We start from the raw sequence: 25,428 nt of genomic DNA, 5'->3' as shown, positions 1-25,428 counted from the left end.
GGCCTTTCTAAATACAACAGTGTAAATACAGATTGTATTTGATACAGCGTTTTTCTACCGTGAGACGACAGAAAAACTTCTTGTTTGGTACGCCTAGTATATTCATAGAAAAACTTCTTGTTTGGTACGCCTAGTATATTCATAGAAAAACTTCTTGTTTGGTTACGCCTAGCATATTCATTCAGGCGCGCACCATAGTGTAACATTTATTAGTATCAATCGTGTTTGATTGATTAAGCATTATGCACATTCTGCTGGAGTCGTAGAAAACCTTCCGGACGTATCGTGACAGTAATCGTAAGTGATGTAATTTTTGCGAACCCAATCAATCATCTAGGCTTTGGAATTCCGGTTGTTCCCACCAATTGTTGGCACAGGGAAGAGATGAATTAGATGGCGCGCTGCATCCATTCACTTCAAATGATTGGTAAGAGGCCACAAAAGGAGCTTTACTCCAATCTATTTTAACTCTTCCTCCATCAGTGGCCCAGTTTTCCCCGTTCCAAAGGGTGGAGAGGATCCTCATCGGTCGACTATTCGGATATGGGATACCCGCAGTTTCTTCATTGTTCTTGAACACCCTGATAGGGATAGAATCAACCCAAAATCTGCTCACAATATGCAAAATATACATATATTACAATACAAACAAAGACTACAAATAAATTCATGATCTGTTTCAATTATAAGGAATCATACACGATTTGATTGTGGTTCCAAAGAATTGAATAGTTATGGAAGTCCGCGGTGGGATCAAACCACAGATTCAATCTTTGTTCTCTATTCCCAACGCCATTCGCAAAGACGTTTGTTTGTAGAGTGTACGGATTTCCCGGCAGATTCCCCAGAAATTCGTAGTCAAGTTCATCGTGCGAAGCCGCGTCGGACGACATCTGAATGAAAAATACCAACATTAATATATTGAAGTTTTAATTATCTATGTCGGAAATTGGGTTCAAGTACTGTAAATTGATAATGAATCTTCATTCTTGTGTCAAAATAGCTACTTACATGATACGAAGTGACTGTTCCTGCCGAGTTTCCAGACACCAGCTTAATACTCATGCTCAAGCTGCCGAAGAGGTATTCGGCTTTGGACTGAAAACCAGAACCTGGTGAACAACTAGAATTATTTCAATTCTCAGCATTCAATACATTTATGTCCATAAATAAAAAATAAAATAAAAATAAAAATATTGTACCTGAGGCTTTATCCATAGTGAGCTGCGCTGTTTGGCCATTATTCAACAATCGAACGGTTCCCCATGAAATATCGAAATTGTCGTTGAAGCTGGAGGATTCTACGGAGGACAGAATCAGATTCACGACTGAACTTATGTACACTATTTTTCGCCATTTGATTCCAAATCCTAAAAGCTTTGCGCGGCGCTTCATTGCTGATGATGACGATATTAAGAGGTTGGATTGTCGAAGTTACTTGCTTTTTCGCAACAGTGTACTGCACATCTGACAAACAAGCTGACACGAGTGAATCCCCTGCCCTCTAAATATATGATGCAGAAATCTAACTTGGAGCCCTGTGACAGCTCTCATAATCAATACGAGAGAACAATTATCAAAATAAATGACATCATAGAACAGCCGGCTGTCGCGCAGTTATCTAAATGAGTACTCCTGTGATTGTTCAAATGAGACGCAAAAGCTTTGTAAGTTTTGGTGATTCGGCGGGTATTACCTCCGGCTGTCGCGCAGTTATCTAAATGAGTACTCCTGTGATTGTTCAAATGAGACGCAAAAGCTTTGTAAGTTTTGGTGATTCGGCGGGTATTACCTCCGCACGGTAGCTAAAATAGGAAGAAGCTTGAGGGCTAACCAGCCATATATTGAGTCATAAATGCCCTTGCCATCTATGTATGTGGTGCATGTCAGTGGGATGGCATACATAACTCCGGCGGGCGACCTCGCGTTTCCGGTGACATACGCGGGACCCACCAACGAGGGCCCGCCCGCCCCGTCTCATTTTTTACTCCGTCGACCAGCATGTGTTTCCGGTGGAGTATGCGGAGGAGTAGTCGGAGAATGTGTTTCATGCCGCGTGGGGATGAGCATTGACGCAGATAATTAATTACGTACATTTCTCCGCAGTCCATCGTTTTACTCGCTGCTCCCAACACCAATCATGAAGCCGCGCGATTCACCGATTTGAATTTGAATTGATTTATCGCGCCAATTCATTTTCGTGGAGTTTGGGTTGTTTTGTTACAGTGTTGTGGAATCGAGTTTGTTTGAGGTTAAGGAATGGGATGCAATGGACAAAACCTTTATGGGGCACCAGGGCTCTTCTTCCTCAATCACTTTGGATGGGTATGAAGGGTAATTCCCCATGGATATTTCTACGCGGTTATGGATTGCTTCTGCGAGAAGACATGGAGCCACACTCCGCAGTACAAGATCGGATACTGCCAGCAGTGTCCAGAGAAGGTGTCATGGCCCGTGGAATTAGGGCAACGGCCCTCTCCATACTTCAACGCTGGAATGTTTGTTTTTGAGCCGAGTCAGCTGACATTCGACTGCCTTTTGGAAACTCTGATGGCTACTGTGCCAACGCCCTTCGCAGAACAGGTCTGGATCTGTTCTCATTTCAGTGAGGATCATGCACATTTTTGTTTGGTTTACCAGATCTAATTTTGACTAAATTGTGGTATATGTTTTGTAGGATTTCTTGAATATGTATTTTGAGAAGATATACAAGCCCATTCCTCTGGTGTACAATCTGGTTCTAGCCATGATGTGGCGGCATCCCGAGAACGTGGACTTGGACACTGTCAAAGTTGTTCACTACTGTGCTGCTGTAAGCTTTCTTTTCACTGCAAATTTGGGTTCGATAGAAACAATATGATTTATATATGAAAGACGAGATAGGTGTTCTGAGCGTACAGGGTTATATTAATGGATGAATGTGGATGTGCAGGGATCGAAGCCGTGGAGGTACAGTGGGGAGGAGGAAAATATGGAGAGGGAAGATATAAAGACGCTGGTGCAGAAATGGTGGGACATATACAATGACCCCTCGTTGGATCACTCGGGATCATGCGACATAATTCCAGATCCAATTTCAGAGTTGGATGGAAAATCAAATGATCTGCAACGAGTGGCTGCTAATTCATTCTTTGCTGCTGCGACGGCAACAAATCCCAACTTAATGCCTGCACCGCCTGCAGCTTAAGAGATTTCAAATTTGCAGAAGTCGCCTGTAGCATAAGATATTTATATATGTATATTTTAATCCACCGGCATAGACGGGGACAATTTGTATATCATACAGAAGATCATACTGTATGTCCTCAAAGATGAGGATATTGCTGTTGCGCTTACAGTTATTGGTTGTAAATTAATCGAATTTATTTAATATTTGTAAATATACAAATTGACATTTGTAGGACTGGACGTACATGGTTACTCTTTCGTTTTCTGTAATTCAAAAAATATTTAATTTTCATTTAATTCTGCATCGATATGAAAATATTTACACGCATGCAATGTGACGTAATTATGAATTATTATAAAATTTAGTAAACCCTGATGGCTAGTAAAAGCCAAACTTCACTGGTATCTTTCATCATTAGTCATCAGCAATGTTATATAGTTTTTTTGGTAGGAAAAAGGTGTAATTTTATATATATATATATATATCTATATATATATATATATATATATATATATATATAGATATATATATATATATGCATTTAAATATGATGATTTATTAGGATTCTAGAAAGAGAGGTTATATAGTCATCGTTTTCCAAAATAACTATAATAAAACTAAATATAAATATCAAAACAATGTTGGTACGTGTAATTGTTATATGAGATAAGTATGAATAAATGGAGATATACTAAAAAGTCTTACAAAATGTTGTTGAAGTATGTGAACTTAAAGCAAATTGTTATATTTAATCAGTTTTATTAATGAATGGTTTATGATAAAATTGATAGAGCTGATCATTTTGTTGTTGTTTTTTGATCTATGAGGTCCCAAAATCCAATCATAATTTTTTTTAGAAAGACTATCTACTCTATTCTCAATTGTAAACATAAACAACAATTTTGAGGATAAGAGTTGTGCATAGTTTGTTGGAACTTGCTCCCAAACCCATTTTTAGAGAAAATAAATGAGTTTCCAAAATATGTAATACAAATCCTCCCCCACATCCAAAAGTGTCTCCTTGCGAAGTCCCATCAAAGAATTCCCAAGGATGAGATCTATCAACGACTGTTGGATTTAGGATTCTATTGTTATTATCTCTTTGGTCCTTCAAGAGAAGGTCATAAACAACTAAAATTTGTGTCGCAAAAACTTCAATGGGAAAGATGTCATCTTCAAAGATAGCTCTATTTCTTGCAAGCCAAACTCCCCAAACTATTAAAAGAGGCAATACTTGATACAATTTGTTCTCCCTCAATGAGTCCACTGAATACATACCTCCATTAACTCTTCACCTAACCAAATACCTGCAAATATGAACTTTTTCATAACATATTTCCAAACACCTTTAAAATAAGGACACAGTAAGAATAAATGATTGAGAGATTCTTGAATCATCAACTTTGCATAGGACACATTTGTTTGGGCCTTGAAAACATCTCCTTGTTAAATTCTCCCAAGTTGGGAACTTTAATTTTCCATAAAAGTTCCCACCAGTCCTCATGAACATCCTACAATCTATCAAATATAAGAAAAGCATATCCAAATTTTAGCGTATAAACCCCTTAGGAATCATGGGACCAAACCAACTCATCCTCCTCTTGAGCTAATATGAGATGTGTTGCAGGTAAACTGCCAATGTATCTAATCTAGAAATGATGAAGATGCATGGGTATGCCTAAATGATCTTTCAAAACCCAACCTCGATTCCATAGATTTTTTTGTGCTAGATCTACAATTTGACTCAAGTAAGCGAGGTCAATACCATGTAGATATTCAATCAAATGTTCAAGAAGTCTGTGATCAATATGAATTCCAATCCAAGGATTGATCAACCTTTAAATGTGATCCATCACCCACTTTCCAAGCTAGGCTTGAATCAATCAATAAAAATTACGAGAGAACAACTTTCCAAATGATAAAAACATTGCTTTTCAATTTATTGGGTAAGCAAATCTAGTCCTCTCACTGCATAGGGTGTATATATTAGATATACACCACTTTCGTCCAATGAGAGTGAGTTTTTAGTAATTTCCAACCAACTTTAGTTGCTAAAGCTTTTGAAAAAAAATGTAAGTCCTTTAAACCCTAACCTCCAAAATCTTTAGGAGCAACTATTATTATCTGGATTACCCATGGAAGAATAGATTGATCTGATAAACCTGACCATAAAAGATTACAACGTTTTTTTTATCTTGTTTAATATGCCTTTTGGAATCCAGGAAAGCCACATCCAAGAAACTAATATTGCCTCAAGGACTGATTTAATAAGAAAAAGTCTTCCAGCTCTAGAAAGCCATCTTAAGCTCCAATTTTTAAGCCTTTTTTCAATTTTTTCTATTAACCAAAATCCTTCTGCAAATTTATATGAGTTAGGTTTTAACTTAAATCCAAAATATTTCAATCCCACAACAATCTCATCTGTGACAAAGGGAAACATACCTTGATAAAAATCCATATCTTCAACATTCAACCCACAAATAGATAAAGTAGATTTTGTTATGTTAATCTTAATACCTTTAACAACTTCAAAAGAGCAAGTGCATATTTGATGGTTGTAGAATATCTTCTTGTAACATCACAAAAGATGAGAATGTTATCTACAAATAGTAAATTTGAAGTGAGAAGCCCAAAAAATACACATAATTGTTGGAAATAATACTGAGAGGGGGGGGTGAATCAGTATTATTAATTTCTTTTCAATAAATTATCCAGATTTATGCTTTAAATTATTCTTCCAAAATTGATAATTAACTTGTATGTCAGTACCATAAAATGATGAACAAGAACAGTTAAAAACAGATTGTCACACAACGGAACACCTGATATAAGGTGGAAACCCAATGTGGGTGAAAACCACCTGCTGCAATATGTCTCTGTCTTCTTTCAAATAGAATTTCTTTTACAATGAATTTTTACTGGTGCAGTCCTTTACCAGTACGCAGGCTGCAACCTGCAGAGGGCTACAACCCTCTCTCGTTTTCCAGTCTCTCCTGGAAGGAGCTACAACCCCCTACTTCGTTCAAGGACCACGTTTCATTAATTTTCAGACTGGATCCAAGAAGATCAAATGGTCATCAAGTATAAACAAATCTTCAGAATTACCCAGGCATTAGATCAATATATATTTTCTTTATACAACATATCTTTCAAAATCACCCAAGCGCCAACCCAAGCACTATATCAAAATATAAATAAATGCTCGATCTGGTCACCCATTAAAACAGAGGTTGTTTATGCCGAAATCAGAACACAATGCAGAAGATATACATATAACAGTGCACCCGGAGGCTAGGCACAAGACAAACCCAATATGCGCACCCAGAACCTGAACTGCAATACACCTGAAGCAATGCGATTTCTCTCGAAGAAATGTCTGAACTTCAAGCCTGCGATCCTTTGCTCTGTTCTACGCGCATTCTCCTTGATCAGTAATTGCTCCTTAACCGATCACAAGAATGCCAATCAATTCTCCCTTAAGATCTTCAATTCATAATCAATGCGTTGCCAAAGGATCTCTTTTCTTCTTATATAGTCATGATTTTGATAAAACCATGAGTCGAAACCAGAGGATCCGAAATCCTGTGGCGCAACTGTTTTGACCGATCTCTTAAGAAAAAGGCTTAAGCGGGAAAACGATGAAAACGGTCCAAACAAAAAAAGGCGGACTTTAAACTGAATGAACCCATAATAATACTATATCGGGTCCGCTTCTCATCGCTACCAGCGCATGCCCATATCATGGCCTATTCCCGACGTCCGATCCGATGGATCGGATGCGACATGCCCATTAACCAGCCTTTATATATATATCGGGTCCGCTGTTTTCATCGCTATCGGAAATTTGAAGTGGAAGGCTTTTATAAACTGTGCGATCACCGCGGATGCGATGTTATTATAAAATCCCTTTAAAGCTTCCATCGGGTCCGCCACCTCTTATCGCAATCGGAGGATTGGGGTGGACGACCCTATATACATTGCGACATTCTGCGAATGCGATATTATTATAAACCACATTTGAAATGCCATCGGGTCCATATGTTATCGCAATGGATTACCACGAATGCGATGTTAATATATGCTGCCTTTAATGCTTCCATCGGGTCCGCCACCTCTTATCGCAATCGGAGGATTGGGGTGGGCAACCCTTTATGCATTGCGATATACTGCGGATGCAATATTATTATAAACCAAAAGCGATATGTCGTCGGGTCCAATGCATACATGCTATTGATTATTATGTAATACATACATACATATACATATACATATACATATACATATATATATATATATGGGTTTTAAGTGCCCAAACACCTCCCGATAGTATTAATGAATGCATATATGGGATTTGATCGCCCGAACAACTCCCGATAGAGTTAAACCATGCATCCAAGGGTTATATAGGCCCGATTCCTCCCGATAACTGCTTCTTTGGCATATATAAGTGAGATGTTCGTCTATGAGAGGGTTGCCATCAAGTACAACGCATGCATCACAATGCCAACAATAATCCTTTCAAAGAACCACTTCTTTTAGCCTCCCAAGAATTTGACTTAATCCTTTAGTGACCAATAAAAATAGAAGAGGTGATAATTGACATCAAACTTGCCGAAAGACCTCTTTGAGCATGAAAGAAAGGTGAGGTTGATCATGGGTTGATCAATTTATCAGAACAATGAAGGAAATAAAGGTTATGTAGCTCATAATCCAGTTTACAATTGGAATACTAAACCCCAGATGTGTAAGTAAGAGACAAATATAGATCCAACTTACTCGATCATATACTTTTGAAAGGTAAATCTTTAGAATTGCACCTTTGATATTCCTTAATTTTAGACTATGTAGTCCTTCCTCGGCTACTCCAATAGCTTCATGGATCTGACACCCTTCAAGGAAGCTAAACTACTCTTTTGATATCGCTTTAGATAAGATTGGCTTTAAATGATGGGCAATGACCTTATATACACAATCACATAGAGATATGTGTTGAAACTCGTCAAAAGTAGTAGGGTTGTCTACTTTTGGAATTTAAGCGATAAAAGTACTATTAAATGAATATAGAACCAACCCTGTAGTTCATAATTTTTCCACAACACAAAGAATATCATCTCCAATTAGTTCATAAAAAGCAATGAAAATTTTCACTCACCACTTGTCAAGACCAAGACTCTTGTCCTTTTGAAAAATTGAGAACACCTCTTTTAATTCTTCAGATGTCATTTCCTCCATTATAGGCGCATTCTTTACATTATTTGAAAAACTAGGAAAAAATAAGGCAATCACACAACTTCTGTTATCATTGCTTATCGAGGTTATTTAAACAAGGATTCAAAATGAGACTTTCCCATATTTGCAAGATCTTCAAACAAAGAGGCTCTATTACCTTCTAGGTCATGTAGTTCCCATATAGTATTTGTAGATTTCTTGCCTTTTGCAACATTATGAATTTTTTTTGTATTGTTATCTCTTGCCATAAGCCAAACAATACTACTCTTAAGTCTCCAAGTAGCTTCTTGTTCATACAAAAAAAAAAAAATTCTAGATTCCAGCTGAACAAGTCTATCCTTTGTATTCTCCGTGAGATAACCCTCAGAAGCTTCATCAATGATAAGGATGAGACTATCTTCTATTGCTCTTAATTCTTCAATGTACCTTTGACAGGACATCATTGCATGGTCAGTCCATATTGCTTCTATAAATCAATTTAGCAACTTCAAAATAGATTCTGACTGAGAAGGACAGTGCCACAAAATTTGGCAAGATGGGAATTTGGAAATTCATTATAGAGTATAACAAATGATTGTGCGAGTTTGATATTTTTTTACAATCAATTAGGAATATGTGGTGAGGACTTCATTTTTTTTCTTAAATTAATTAAATTTAATATAACAAGGGTATTGTTTTTTATGTGAAAATATATGTAAAGTTGGAGATAATCGTAATTGGTATAAAATATAGTTATATGTTTTTTTTTTTTTAAAGATATTCTTTGGATTATGAGAACATAACATTTAAGTGTAACAAATGATATTTTTTAGGATATTTATAATTTGCTTGATGCTATGTTTTAGATAATTTTTTATTAGGAAAAAAAGAAACCAAATCAAAATCAAAGAGATAATTTTGTCTAAATGAATTGAATTTAGATATTAGCTTTAGTCAAAATGAGGTAAATTATTGGGGAATCCACTTCTTTCTTGAGTGATAAAGTTGAAGATATATATAGAGGACTTTCCTCCTCAAGGGGGTTGTAGCTATTGCTCCATTAGTGGAACAAAAATGCATCATGAAACTATTACATCTTATTTAAATACGAAAATGGATCTTTTTAAGGACTTTGATCGCTCGCCTTCTAAGAGGGCTTCCCTCTGTGGATCAATATCTTATTACATTCATCCATAAAGGAGCATTTAAAATTGTGAAAATAAAGTCAATGAATTGTAAGTATTGGGAAGGGGGTGTAGGGTATTGGGTTTGGGGGGTGTTGGGGGGGGGAGAGGAGGCGGGGTGGTTATTGGTATTGGCAGAATAAAAGAGCATCTCTAGTAAAAATAAGGGGTATTTTTACTTGGAGCGATTCATATTGTGGAGCAATACCTTATTAAAGGGACATTTAAAATTGCGAAAAATAAAGTCAACATAATGGTATTGGGGGGTGATGTAGGGTATCAAGGGGTGTATAGATATTAGAGGTTGATGTAGGGTATCGAGGGGTGTATAGATATTGGAGGGTGATGTAGAGAATTAAGGGGTCTATAGGTATTGGGGAGTGATATAGGGCATCGATGGGTGTATATGTTTGGGGGTATAAAAGGGGTTATATAGTAAAATGTAGCATCCAAAGCATAACCACCTCCAAGCATAATGTAGCATCCCCATTTAATGCTCTGCATGCAAAGCATTAAACCCATAGCTATGGGTATGATGTTTTAGTGTTCCATCAAACCCATAGCCAGGAATTCTCATAATTTTTTCTTCCCATAAGAAATGAATCACTGTGTTCAAATAATTATTGGGTTCCATCATATTGGCATTCATCAGATCTATGCTTCCACCATCTGACATAAACTTAATTCGTTCAATAGTGTACCAAATCGATACTTAACATTCTTCCATAACTTAGATTGCATATCTAGCCACACCTATGAGGTGACCAACCAACTGATCGTCTGCTAGATGTTTTTCATGTCGATGCTTTAAATTTGACGCATTAACACATCAGCAAAGCGGGAGGGGAGGTTTTGCCATTGTGCACCTGTTACAAGGGAGAAAATTTAAGACTTTAAAATTTATAACAAAAGTTGATTAATAAGGCCAAAAAACTTGTGTTTTCTACCATGAATATCATTTAGACTCTAGCATATTTATTGGGGCTATTATGTCAATGATTTGACAAGCTTAAATTGACATAATTAAATAATCCAATATAGAAGATGAGGGTGGAGCCATGGAATGAACATCATTCTGCCTTTGCTTAGCCAAATCACTAATGACTCATCTAAGATCAACGATTTCTGATTCAAGAGAAGAATTATATGGTTTTTCGTGTTTCAATTTGTCGAGCCAAGGAATATGAGTCGTGAATCATATTGATATTGCATTGATGAAAATAGACTTATATAACATACAAGAGTGACCCTTTATTTCATCTTCCAAGGTCGATTCCTTTTATAACTACTCATATTTCCTTTTATTTACATATTTACAAGTTATCTAACCAATCCCAAAGGATTAGGTGTATAACATTCCCCCCCCCCCCCCCCCCCCCCCCCCCTAATTTGAAGGGGTGTTTGTGAGTCGACATGATTTTATATCAATTTAGTGTTTGTAAACTTTGAAGCACACTAAAGTATGTAATATGAGTTAAGTTAGATTATTTGTCACTTCTAAATCAAAACTAACAACTCAATTCAAGAATCATGAAACAAAACTCTTAACATATTCACACAAGCTTGTAATGAAATCACTCTTACTTGATTTAAGAATACTTCAAACTAGGCATATACTATGATCTCTCACACAAATCCAACTTCTCTATGCAATCATCTCAAAAATTCCAAGTTTTCACTCAAATGATGGGAAAATGATCAAAGGGGTTTTCAATCAAAAAGGATAGCTAATGCACTAGGGCCTTCCTTCTTGGTGGAGGCAAGTGGACATTCTGACAATCTTTTACTCAACTTAGTTAATATAGAGCCAATACTAGTTATAGGGATGAGAATGCACTACAACCTTCCTCATCTATGAGAGTGAAGATGAGTGGTTGCTCATAGTCTTCTACTCATCTCTTTAACTAGCATGTACTTGAATCATCATTCTATTCTAGAAGAGAAGTAAATGAAAGCAAAGAACTATGGTGTTTGAAAGGTTTAAGGTAAAAAGACAATTTTCAAGAGGTTGGGGCCTTCTTCTCTTAGAAAATTGGTGAATGGCACTCTCACTGCCTTGATTACTTTTATCAATTAGGCTAATTTTCAAACAACAGCTCGCATATAATAATAAAAAATAAAAAATGATACTGAAATCTATGGCTATGCAAAAATATAAATTCATTGATGCACTGGAATTATCACGTAGCTCTTCAAACGTAACTATGATATCTATGAGAATCAAGCCAAATATAACAAGCCAATGAAGCCAATATATATTTAACATAATGAAACCTTACTCATCAAAAAATGCTAATAAAATCTAAGCATGTTCAATCAATATATAATATGATAACTAATTTCTAATTAAAATTTAAATACCTAATATGGTTCCTCTCTTTTCGACATCATCAAAATGAATACTTTCAAGTGTTTTGGTGAGCCATTTTGGGGGACCTTTTTGAGATGGTCTAGGTTTCTTCAGTGATTGCTATGGGGTTGCATCAATATTGAACCTTCCAATCCTCTCAATCACATCACTTAAAAGAGTCCTCTTGATCAATTACATTTATTAGATTAAATTTAAATTAGATATTTAAATTTTAATTAAAATTTCCTTATAAAGTAACTTATAATTAAAAATTCCTTATAACATCACTTATAAAAGTATAGTTCATTTTTACTAAAACTATTTACTAATACAAAATTAATCAATTATTATTTAAAATTTTTGAAAAATTAAAATAAAATAAATACAAATGTTTATCTACAATTTAAAAATAAAAAATAAAACAAACTATTAAATAATAATAATAATAATTTTTATTAATTTTATTTTTATAATTAAAATAATATCATTTACATAAAATAATTTTATAATTTACTATGAATCCACTTTATCATCTCCACAAAACATAATTAAAAATTAAATTAAATATGATGGTTAGTTTTTTATTTCCCAAAATATATATATATATATATATATATATATATATATATATAAAAGCCACCTATTTTAGAATAAAATAAAAAACAACTAATTGTTAGCTTTTTATACCTCAAATAAAATTTTAAAACAGTGAAATGTACCAAACAAACCACTAATTTAAAAATAAAAAACAATTCATGGAGAGGCTTACAAAATTAGCAGAACTTTCAAAATCAGCAGGTTTAATTATTGGCTTCCCTTTAAGTCCGAATTTACTAACTTTGACTTGAGGGTAACTCAATTATAAATTTCAAAATATTTCCTAATTGAATTGACAAGAATGAAATTGGACTATTTTATTTGCATTTTAAATATACAATTAAAAAAAAAATCTCAAATTTTATCACTTGTTATAACAGATTGGCCCCGTCGTTTTAATAATAAGAATACTAAATAATATTACAAATCCACATAAATATCTTGATCAAAAGGATTACCTCTCACGTAAATTTATTCCTTCTCATATAAAAATTCAAATGATTTTGTAGACATTGTCGACTACTTTCTTATAAGTTAAGCGACAATGTATGGGACAGACTAGAAGGTGGATTGCACAGTGGAAGTGCTAAGGCCTTCTCAGGAAAAAACCTGAAAAAATCTCTGTAGATTCCTTGCCAATGTGGGCTTCAACCAAACTACACACAAAGCTCTTGAATAAATTGGATTTCACACAACTAAACATTTTTGGGTTCTTAATATACTCTTCAAAATCTTCCTCACGCATACTCGGCACCCTCTCGCACACTTTAAACTCTCAATCTCAAAAGATCCACACTTATTTACCGTTTTTCTAAGCTCATCTGCATTCGGAAAATACCATGGAATATTTTAAAAGTCTCTCAAATCTCTTCCAATAATCCCCTGCAATCGATATCACAACACCAAAAGATTAATACCATTAATATTTTCATTCTCAGTCCACATTGTTAACTATAAATGATTTGATAAGAATTTAAGACTTATTTTTTGTCATCTTCCCTGTGTCACCAATTCATCTCATGCATCTTCAAAGTCTGGCCACAAAATTCTCCTCCCACAGAGACTTGTTTGCAGGAGGCCAAGTGTCTGGCCTCCCCATCATACAGAGCATGCTTCTTGCGGCCATCTCCCGAGCTCTGCACTTTATGAGAACGTTGAGATCATTGTTAGATTACTTTGAATACGCCTCTGCAATATCCTACCCACATTTGTTGATACAAACTCTTCCATTATTAAATAAGATCAAACCCTTCATCACAACATCTGAGGCACCTGCAATAAGGAGCTTGGCAATCCAACCATCTCAAGCAACTTCCAACATGTGAATTACCCTTCATACCCATCCAAAGTGATTGAGGAAGAAGAGCCCTGGTGCCCCATAAAGGTTTTGTCCATTGCATCCCATTCCTTAACCTCAAACAGACTCGATTCCACAACACTGTAACAAAACAACCCAAACTCCACGATTCAATCCTCGGATATTGACTGCAAATGAAAATGAAATTGGCGCGATAAATCAATTCAAATTCAAATCGGTGAATCGCGCGGTTTCATGATTGGGGTTGGGAGCAGCGAGTAAAACGACGGACTGCGGAGAAATGTACGTAATTAATTATCTGCGTCAATGCTCATCCCCACGCGGCCTGAAACACATTCTCCGACTACTCCTCCGCATACTCCACCGGAAACACATGCTGGCCGCCGGAGTCAAAAACGAGACGGGGCAGGCGGGCCCTCGTTGGTGGGTCCCGCGTATGTCACCGGAAACGCGAGGTCGCCCGCCGGAGTTATGTATGCCATCCCACTGACATGCACCACATACATAGATGGCAAGGGCATTTATGACTCAATATATGGCTGGTTAGCCCTTGCCAAGCTTGACAAGCCGACAATGCAACCCTTAATTTCAAACATTTTTTAGTGGTAATATACATTTTATTGGCATAACTCTCACCAGTTACCCATTATGCTAGACTCAAAAAAAAAAAATACACATTTCATTGGCAATAAGTTATAAATTCTGATATAATTTTTTTTTTTTAATTATGCTAAATTATAAATTCGACAATGAGATATTTCTTAATATAATTGTAACCACTAAATTTGATATAAAACCTTTTGGAATTACAAATTCATCATAATTTAATATTTTCATATTAAATTTTATTAATTAAATTAACAAATAATATCTTAAATGCCCACGGGGCTTTGGATTGACGGTGAATGGGTGCGTTGTTAAGGCACTCCTTGCATAGGTCACTGGTTCAATTCCCCGTGGGTACTTAGTTTAGTCTTAGCCTAGAAAAAAAAGCAAATAATATCTTAAACATAGAAAGAGATAAGTGAAAACCAAACTAAGATTTATTCTAAATTTTGATAATTTTGATAAGGAAACCATTGTTTTTAGTTTTTAATGATTTTTTTTTTTAATGATTTTGGGTTTTTACTGCGAGGAGTTCCGTGAACTGGAAATTGTTGGGAGTTTGTTGGGAGTTCCTTGATAGAAAACTGGAAATCGCTGTGGTTTCTCATTTTATGCAAGATCTTGAATGAAATTTGTTGGGCACTGTGCAGGTAAATTTCAAAATGGAGTGGGTAATCTCGAAACAATTGTTTTTAATTTTTAATGATATTTTTTTAATGCTTTTGGATTTTTACTGCTAGGAGTGATTTTGGGTTTTTACTGTGAAGAGTTCTGTGACAAAAAACTGGAAATTGCCAGGAGTTCCATGACAAAAAACTAGAAATTGCTAAGGTTTCTCAATTTATGCAAGATCTTGGATGAAATCTGTTGGGCACTGTGCAGGTAATTTTCAAAATGGAATTGGTAGTCTTGAAACGACTATATTTAGTTTTTAATAATTTTTTTTAATGATTTTTGGTTTTTACTGCCAGGAGTTCCGTGACAGAAAACTAGAAATTTCCAAGAGTTCCATGACAGAAAATAGGAAATTGTTGAGGTTTCTCAGTTTATTTTCATGTATACTTCATTAATTTGTCCTTGAGAGCTGTCAGAATAAGAGGTTGTCTGGTGGTTCTCAAAACGTATCTACATATCTGTAGCAAGAGGGCACCAATCTTACCTTTAACAATCGCACTCCAAAAATTAGAAATCACTGGCCTTGTGAAGCGAACCAAAGAACCACTTAAATCCGGTGAGGACAACTGAACACCATCAGGCACATTCCTGTCACAATCATGTACACCATGTCTGGTTAATACTCTCTTCCTTGACCCGCCAGTTTGTGGTTCACCAACTGGGACTTCCTTGATTGGTTTCACAGCTCAATTTTCAGAGTTAACATTAGGATTTGCATGAAAGTTTCTCAAATTTCAAACCCATGTATCATCCCCTTTTCACATGCTGACAATAACTACATGATGTGAACAATCAAAAGTTACAACTTCCATCTCATTTCGAGTGGGCATGCCGAATTCATTATTATTGGTTGCTTCCTCTAACAATGTAGCTTTAGAATGATTTTCATGATAAATTTTAGGCAGACCCATTGTCTAATTATTATCACTTGAATTTGTTGGATCCCTTTGTGATTCTAACTGAGCATGTGAACCATTCCCCATGCCCATTTCAGTCATTGCCCGTTCTTCATCCAGAACAGAAACCTTATCTCCATGCGCTTCTTCAGGTTCTATAGCTTGATTCATGTTAAATCTTGTCTTCGCTTCCTTAGATGCCTTCAGTTTAGAGGTCAAACTTGAATTTATACCCCAATCACTAGAGTTGACTCGCTTACCAGACTCACAACACTGAATTATTTCGCAATAAGATTTGTGGTAAGAGGGCCGATCATTGTTGGGACATTCATATGTGCCATTAGAACCCTGTTCTTGGGCCCAAGCATTATGCATAATATTTCCAATTTACTTTTTTTTCTAGTGAAATGATTTTTTTTTGCTAAATGCTTAGTATCTTTCTTCTTGAATATGGACACAGGGATGTTCTTTTTCTGTAATTTTGGGTGGAGCATGTGATTTTTGGATTTGTTGTGGAAACAGACCAGTTTTATTCTTCCATTTGGCCATTGTAAAAGTGGCGACAATGAGGCGTTGAAGGGTTTAGTTAAGTCCATGTCTAAAGATGAGAAGAAGCAACATGTTTGCATTCCACGCATGCAATGTGTATTCAATTCAAACATGTGATCTCCATCATGGAAAAGAAACCACCGCTTAATGACTTTAAGTAAAACTGTTTGGCGAGGTAAAAAAGCTTCCATATCTCCAGGCTTTTCAATATTGTTTATTATCTATGCCCTGGAGATGAAATTAAATTTGCAGGATGCCTCATTTTGTCTAATAATTCAACACATTTTTGTGTGTTGAATGTTGGAGGAAAATAATCACTGAAATAATATGTGTTTTAGAAGAGGATTTTAATAGATTACAACCAGTAAAATGTATAGTTGCACAGCTTTGTTTAATTTGACAAAGAGAGGTTGAGATTGAGATCTTGATTTGCTAGATAAAGTGAATTAATCTACACCATAAGCAATCTTTTCTTCCACATGCATGCAAAATAATTGAATCCATGCTTCTTTAGTATAGAGAGTTCCCTTGTTCTTCCTTCTTGGATGTGATACTGCAATGCAGATATTTCTAGACAACTCTCCTCTTCATTCTTGCAATTTTTAAGATAAATGGAAGTTTTGTAAATTAGACATAGAGAGGTCAAGATGTCGATCAGTAAGCTAGATAGTGAATTGATCTAGCTAGATAGTGAATTGATCTACTCCATGAGCAATACATTCTTGCACAAGCATTTAAAAGAATTGAAGCTATGCATATTTGGTCTATCCAGAGATGAACCATTCCCCATGCCCATTTTAGCCATTTCCCATTCCTCATCCAGAATATAAACAGAATCTCCATGCACATCTTCAGGTTCTGCAGCTTGATTCATGTTAAATATTGTCTTTGCTTCCTTAGATGCCTTCAGTTTAGGGGTCAAAATTGAATTTACCACAACACTGAGTTTTTCGCAATAAGGATTCTGGTAAGAGGGTCAATCGTTGTTCGGAGATTTAGATGTGCCATTAGAACCCTGTTCTTGGGCCCGAGAATTACGCATAATATTTCCAAAATAGAAACATAGAGCATAAATGTTTTGGCATTTAGGTTGGTCAATTTATTTTTGAAGATGAAGAGCAACATTTTTCCAAAATCATCTAGAACCCCTCCTTTTGCAAACATTCAGATGTGCCATTGGAACCCTGTTCTTGGGCCCAAGCATTACGCATAATATTGCCAAAATAGAAACACATAGCATAAATGTTTTGGCATTTAGGTTGGTCAATTTATTTTTGAAGATGAGGAGCACCATTTTTCCAAAATCATCTAGAACCCCTCCTTGTGCAAATCCGCTGGGAACGGGTAAACCATTTATATTATAATATGATAAATTGCCTTGACACTCATCTAATTTTTTGCATCTCTTGCTTTTATGAGGTCCTTTCAGAAGTGGTAATAATAATATACATGTTTGGATGCAGGATTCACTGGTGACGAATCCAAACATTGCCTTAGTAAGTTTTCAAACTTCCAATTATATTCTTATATTGCTTATGCATTTGTATTTTGGTTCAATAAGGATTTATAAGTCCAGATGCATCTCAAGTTAATGTTTAGCATCTCAAGTTAATGTTTAGTCAGTCCTTTCCCAACACTTTCTAAAATCAAGCAGAATGTCACCATGGATTCTTTTATCTTTAGGAAGATGTTTTATATTCAATTACTGCTAACATGGACTACGAGGACATGCCTGATTTCATTGTGACGGAGGATGTTACAGGTGTCAATGCAGGTAGGCGTTTTGTTATTGTCTGCTTGCTTTCTTTCTAAGAAATCTTAAGAGTTCCATGACATCTAATTTATAGTTGATAAAATCAACATTATCTAAATCGATTCCAGATTTATGAGTTATTTCTTTCTTGCATGTAAAAAGAGATATTTTTGAACATATAGACATAAGCGTCAACATTTGATATCTTCTTGGCTATTACAATTTTACTTTTTTTCTATTGAAATGATTTTTTGTTTTGCTAAATGCTTAGTAACTCTCTTCTTGAATATGGACATGGGGATGTTCTTTTTCTGTAATTCTGAGTGGAGCATGTGATTTTTGGATTTGTGGTGGAATCAAACCAGTTTTATTCTTCCATTTAGCCATTGTAAAAGTGGCAACAATGATGTGTTGAAGGGTTTAGTTAAGTCCATGCCTAAAGATGAGAAGAAGAAACATGTTCGCATTCCACGCATACAATGTGTATTCAATTCAAACATGTGCTCTTCATCGTGGAAAAGCAGCCACCGCTTAATAACTTTAAGTAAAACTGTTTGGCGAGGAAAAAAGCTTCCATATTTCAAGGCTTTTCAATATTGTTTATTATCTATGCCCTCAAGATGAAATTAAATTTGCAGGATGCCTCATTTTGTCTAATAATTCAACACATTTTTGTGTGTTGACTTGGAGGAAAAGAATCCCTGAAATAATAAGTGTTTTAGAAGAGGAGTTTAACAAATGACAACCAATAAAATGTATAGTTGCACAACTTTTCTGAATTTGACAAAGAAAGGTTGAGATTGAGATCTTGATTTGCTAGATAAAGTGAATTAATTTACACCATAAGCAATATTTTCTTCGACATGCATGCAAAAGAATTGAATACATGCTTTTTTAGTATAGAGAGTTCCCTTGTTCTTCTTTCTTGGATGTGATACTGCAGTGCAGATATTGCTAGACAACCCTGCTCTTCATTGTTGCAATTTTTAGGATAAATGGAAGTTTTGTAAATTAGACATAGATAGGTCGAGATGTCGATTGGTAAGCTAGATAGTGAATTGATCTACTCCATGAGAAATACATTCTTGCACAAGCATTTAAAAGAATTGAAGCTATGCATCTTTGATCTATCCAGAGAGTTTCCTTTGTACTTTTTCCTTTGTCGAGTTACTAGCAGTGCAGAAATTGCTAGGACATTCTTGGTATTTCTTTGAGGTCTATTTGCTTGAAGAATAGATTGAGGATTGCTAGATAACTTGGACTAAATCATATACACTTCTATTATATGATTGAATGAGCTATTTAGTAAACCTCGATCTACTTCAAGCCCAGAGACCTTAAAGAGTTATCAAGAATGTGCTAGCAATTTCTGCATTGATAGTAACATGTCAAAAGAAACTCTCTAGGTAGACCAAAAAAGCATAACTTCACTTCTTTTACTTGCTTGGCGATAAATATTCCTTTTTCATTTCTGTCAATTACAATTTCTTACCTTATTCACAAGACCTTGAGACTTTTCTCATAGACTTAATTCATAGTTTCAGTTCTGTGATATGTTATAAGAAAATATATCTTATTCATTCTCGTGACATAAAATCTCTTACCGTGTTCAATCTACGAGAGCATGTAGCATTTTCCACAACACAGATTGTGTGAAGGGAAATCTAGGTTGTATTCCTAGCAATGTTGCGAACATTGGCATCCGGCAAGGGTCCGAAAAACCAAAAAATCGTTAAAATCTAACATCGACAAAATCAAGATACCATCAAAATATCGGGAAAAATATTGGCAAACATTGGCTAGGCAAAAAAATCGTAGGCCAAAAGATCATGATTTCGAGATAAAATATGGACATTACATCGAGTAGGCCAAAAAATCGTAGGCCAAAAAATCATGATTTCGAGATAATATAGGGACATTACATCGACTGGGCCAAAAAATCATGATTTCGAGATAAAATAGGGACATTATCGAGATGTTCGCAACACTGATTCTATGTTTCTATACTTGTAGTTGCAAGTTTTTTTTATCACTTCTTCAAGTTTGGGAATGAACTATAGTTGTATGAATGCAAACAATGGTCTTATGCATACAAACAAGTATATCCATGAGCTTTTTTGTATCAGTTCTTCTAGTATGAAATTGAATTATAGTTGTCTGAATGTAAAATGACCATATGCATCAAAACATGCATGTGCATGAGCTTGAGTTTGAAAAACTTTTAGGTACAAAGAATGGAGTATCAAGAAAGCTATAAAAAGGGCTCAAGACAAGGCCCTCTCTAAGCGTACCCCTGAGGACAAAGAAAATCAGGGGAGGGTTTACCTTCCATACATCCAAGGGGTTACCGACAGGATTGCTAAAATATTAAAAAAGAAAAGCATAGATACTCAATTTACAACATGTGGAACGATAAGGCAGATGATGAGGTCAGTTAAGGATAACATCGATCATCAACAACTCAAGGGAGTGTACAAGATTGATTGCTCATGTGGTAAGAGTTATATTGGGGAAACAGGTCGATCTCTGAAAACAAGGCTTAAGGAACACGCAGCTGACATAAGGAATGATAGATCTCGTACGTCGGCCCTTGCAGAACACTCATCCAAGACCAAACATCATATGTGTTTGGAAAACGCCAAGGTAATTGCAAGGGAGGACAATTATCATAAAAGAAAAATCAGAGAGGCCATTGAAATTATGAAATTCCCGCAGAACCTCAACAGGGACAATGGAAGTGAAATCAGTGGAAGCTGGTTTCCCCTGATCAGGCAAATAAACCCCTCGAGGCCCTTGGAAGCTCAAGATCAATAGACCTTCCAGTCAGAAGGTTTATTTATTAATTAATTAATTAATCAATTAATTTTATTTTATTTAATTAATTATATTAATTTAATTTAATTTAATTAATTATATTAATTTAATTTAATTATATTAATTATATTAATTAAATTAAATTAAATTAAGGGCTTAATTAATTAAATTGAAATTAAATTAAGGGCTAAATTAAAAATATTAATTTATATAAAAAATAAAAATAAAATATAATTAACAAAAGTAAAATAAAATAGGGGAATATGGTTTTAAAATTAATTAATATAAGATATTTAATTTAATTAATTAATATAATATAAAAAGGCTTAATTAAATTAATATAAAAAGGCTTAATTAAATTAATTATATTAATTATCTTATATTAATATATTTAATTTTATTTTATTTAATTGATTATATTAATTTAATTTTATTTAATTAATTATATTAATTTAATTTAATTTAATTAATTATATTAATTAAATTAAATTAAATTAAGGGCTTAATTAATTAAATTGAAATTAAATTAAGGGCTAAATTAAATTAATATAAAAATATTAATTTATATAGAAAAATAAAAATATAATATAATTAACAAAAGTAAAATAAAATAGGGGAATATGGTATTAAAATTAATTAATATAATTAATATAAGATAATTAATTAATATAATATAAAAAGGCTTAATTAAATTAATATAAAAATATCAATTTAAATAAAATTTAATTAATAAAAAGTAAAATAGAATAGGGAATAAGGTATTAATAAAAAAGGGGTGGTTTAATCCAAAATGAAAGTAAAAATAAATTAATTAACTTGATTTATTTTATTAATCTAATATAAATAATAATAATAAGATAAAATAAAAATGAACAATTGAAATTGATTATTTATAAATTTCTAATTAACCTATGGTGTGGGGTTTCATTAAATTAAGAAAGGGAAGAAAAATTTAATTTTATTTAATTGATTAATTAATTAATTAATTTATGGTTGATTTATTAAGGCTAAAAATAATAAAATAAATTAAATATTTAATATAAAAATTAATAATTAATAAATACAATTATAAATAAATAACAAGAAATAATAACAAGAATGTAAAATCATGTGTCGACTCTCATATTAGGGTTCCTTTGTGTATTTATATCCAGGTGCCTAGCTGCTTCTCTCATCATCTTTCATTCATTTCATTTCTATCTTTCTGAATTGTCCTGATGATGGACCCCCGTTGGGGTTTGAAACGTCGACAGACTGAACTAGAAACTGTGGATAATCCGGAACATGAAACTACAAAAAACTTTTAGGTGTAGGAAAATGTTGAATTATGGATTTTAGATACAAGGACTAATTAGTAACATGCTGAAACAATGGAGAGTTAGTTTATATGGGTTACAAACAAGTATATCCATGAGCATTTTTGTATCAGTTCTTCTAGTATGAAATTGAATTATAGCTGCATGAATGCAAAATGCCCATATGCATCAAAACATGCATGTGCATGAGCTTGAGTTTGAAAAAAATTTAGGTGTAGGAAAATGTTGAATTATGGATTTTACATTCAAGAACTAATTAGTAACATGCTGAAACAATGGAGAGTTAGTTTATATGGGTTTATGCTCATATCCTACTGATGAAGGAAGAAGATACTTGGGAACAAGACTAAAAGACAATAACTTACAAAGCTACGGTTTCTTACGGACTATTGTATGATTGGTGGGATATGAGCCTAACAACTTTGAAATTACTTTTAGTTCACATTAACATGAAATTCTAACGCACTCAAGCATTAATAGTAGTGCCTGCTGCTTAGTCATCTCCTTATAGTGTCCGGTTAACTGTAATCTCAAAAGTGCAAAAGCAATTGAAGGCTGATGCTGGAAAGGATTTTAATGATTTTATAAGGTTTTTGGGCAACTCATTTGCCCTTCCTCTCTTGCCTCCAAACCTATCCTGCACTCAAGGAAACCCATTCCAGAATAGGAGTTGTGCTCTTTGTTTGTTTGTTTGGACATGAATCATTTTTGCAACAGAGGAAAATGGTTCCACCTATATGTTGTAACTTGGTCCCATGGAAGGAAATGGTTAGGTGCAAATCCCCTTTTCTGGAATCAAACACAATCCCTTCACATGAAAGGGTTGAGTGTCGACCCCTAATTCTAGAATCCAACCCAATCCCTTGACAGGAAATGGATCTGATTTTGGAATCACCAAAATTCAAATATTTGGGTGAGGATCCTTGTTTCCTGAATCTAACATGAAGGTGGAGCATAAGTTCCACCTCCTATAGGTGATTCTAGTAATTGTGGGTGGAACCATTTACCTAGAGGTTTTATTAAACTTTAAATATACACCAGAATAGGAGTTGTTTTGTTTGTTTTTTTGGTTGGGAAAGGATTCCTTTTCCGGAAAATGGAAATGATTCCACCTTTGATGGAAACAATCTGGTGCATATCCCCGATCATTTGACAAGAAACGGTTCTGATATTAGAATCTCTAAAATTCAGATATTTGAGTGTGGATCCCTGACTATTGAATCTAACCTGAACAAAGAGCGTGAGCACCATCTCCCACAGGTGACTTTGGTGACTGCGAGTGGAACTATTTACTTTCCCTTTATGTCTCTCTGATGCATGTGTATTATAGTATATATAGCTTAAGAAAGTGCTTTGTTTCATAGGAGATGTATGGTGTGGATTGTTAATAAAACTAGACTATTAGGTGGACTTATTTTACCTATAGATTAACATTTTTTTAATCAGTTTTCCCTGAGAGGAGTCCACATGATTATGTTCCATGTCTCTCTAATTCATGTGTATTATAAAATTTCTATTTCTTTATCTGGTCTGTTTGTATTTGTTTTTGACATTATTAGAGTTTCTGGTCTGCGGGTGTTTATGCTAAAGGGGACTTCATGATTCATTTAGCGGGATTGAATGACAAAAACGAGTGGTCAAGAAGATTCTACAGGAACTCGAGGAAGAGAAGAGCACATTTAAGGACGGAATTGTAAATGATTTGAGCATCTTCATTTTTTAAGGCGCATATTTTTGTTGCTAAATTAACCTATTCTTTTTTGCGGGTAGTTCATATCCAATTCATTCATTCTTTTTCCAGTGGAGAGAGGCTCTTATATGCGATGTTCATTTCAATTTCAGACTTCCTAGGTATGATGAATTCAACTTGAGGATTTTTCTAGAACTAGTTTAAAAGATAGCAACTCCATATATTCGCTTGATATGCATGCTATTTGATGAGTATTTTTTTGGTTTTCCTCTGACAGTTTGTTTTTTTCCATGGTTTCCAGGTTTACAAGTTGATTATTTGTGATGAAGCCTTGTATCTATATCATCGATTTAACCATGTCCTACTTTGTACAATATATTCTTTTGGTATATCACGTGTGGTTATTGTTTTTATAAATTGAAATTTTGTACCTAACTTTTTGTTGTTAGAAATATGTGAAAACCCTGTGGACTGTACTTGCTATTTATTGTGACTTGTGGGACACTTTTACTATGCTTGAGATGATAAGGTTCTTTGATTGATATGGAGCAAAGCTAATCACCCATCATTGAATACATGGAATGCTACCTATAAGTAATGCCTAAATGGAACTACCTAGACTTGATTTCAAATATTCCTTCCATAAAAAAGATCAATTGTAAGGTGATGCCCCCTCTTTAAGGGTATTTTGTTATAATAAATAAATTTAAAGGTTTCCTATCTGATTCTTTGTATCTTGTGTGTGATTTTATATTCAAATATATTGAGGTTCTTAATAGATAATACCTTGGATAACACTTTCCTTACAAAGAGTGAGTGTTAGAATTTTACCTTTGTTACTGTAAACGTGTTCATCCTTCAGTGACACAACAATACACTGCAATATCCCCTAAACGGAGAAGCATACCCAGCAACAACCTTGGACCGTGTGCAGATTGGTTAAAGGTGTAGTCAAAATCAAAATCAACATGGTGCAAAAGTGATGGTGGAGTTTACATTTCTGAAGGTATTTCTCCTTCAGCATTATTTCATCTCAGCAAATCCGTGGAACTACATAGACTTGATTTTGTATATCCTCACAAAGCTTCAGTGAACTGCATAATACAACTGGTGGATTTTTGTCAAAATTATGTTCTTGTGAAGGGAATTAATGAGAAAGGTTGACTTATTCAAAACAGGGGAACAATGGATGGATCACTAAGACAATTATTACTATAGATTTGAGAATGCATGTTTTGCTGGAAAAGGGTTGTGAAAATGCTTCATAGCTTCAATGGCAGAACCATCAGTGCCAGTTTTGCAA

At 34.5% G+C, this 25,428-nt stretch overlaps 1 protein-coding gene, 1 long non-coding RNA gene and 1 pseudogene across 2 annotated transcripts in view; 2 read left to right on the top strand and 1 right to left on the bottom strand.

Moving 5' to 3' along the window:
• Nucleotides 1-240: 240 nt before the first annotated feature.
• Nucleotides 241-1,395, bottom strand: LOC149247289 (xyloglucan endotransglucosylase protein 6-like; annotated as a pseudogene).
• Nucleotides 1,396-2,343: 948 nt separating this feature from the next.
• On the top strand, nt 2,344-3,407 carry LOC149247288 (galactinol synthase 2-like). The gene is made up of 3 exons (XM_089455859.1): nt 2,344-2,583; nt 2,678-2,812; nt 2,933-3,407. The coding sequence occupies exons 1-3, from the start codon at nt 2,365-2,367 to the stop codon at nt 3,185-3,187; spliced, it is 609 nt and encodes a 202-aa protein (XP_089311985.1). The 5' UTR covers nt 2,344-2,364; the 3' UTR covers nt 3,188-3,407.
• Nucleotides 3,408-16,473: 13,066 nt separating this feature from the next.
• The window catches only part of LOC149247283 (uncharacterized), a 113,864-nt gene continuing 104,909 nt past the window's right edge, over nt 16,474-25,428 (top strand). Inside the window, exons 1-2 of the long non-coding RNA XR_016265621.1 lie at nt 16,474-16,727; nt 18,016-18,048. This is a non-coding gene — a long non-coding RNA (uncharacterized LOC149247283). The remainder of the gene's footprint in view (nt 16,728-18,015; nt 18,049-25,428) is intronic.

This window comes from Pinus tabuliformis, chromosome 7 (assembly GCF_031772625.1).
Source record: "Pinus tabuliformis cultivar Carrire ecotype Pingquan chromosome 7, CPIR1, whole genome shotgun sequence".
NCBI classification, from domain to species: Eukaryota; Viridiplantae; Streptophyta; class Pinopsida; order Pinales; family Pinaceae; genus Pinus; species Pinus tabuliformis.
This window is presented reverse-complemented; position numbering and strand designations above follow the sequence as displayed.

Coding starts and splice junctions, on each gene's coding strand:
- LOC149247288 (XM_089455859.1), top strand. CDS start 2,365: ATGGATTGCTTCTGCGAGAAGACATGGAGCCACACTCCGCAGTACAAG. Junction 2,584..2,677: donor CAACGCCCTTCGCAGAACAG/GTCTGGATCTGT, acceptor TATGTTTTGTAG/GATTTCTTGAATATGTATTT. Junction 2,813..2,932: donor TTGTTCACTACTGTGCTGCT/GTAAGCTTTCTT, acceptor GTGGATGTGCAG/GGATCGAAGCCGTGGAGGTA.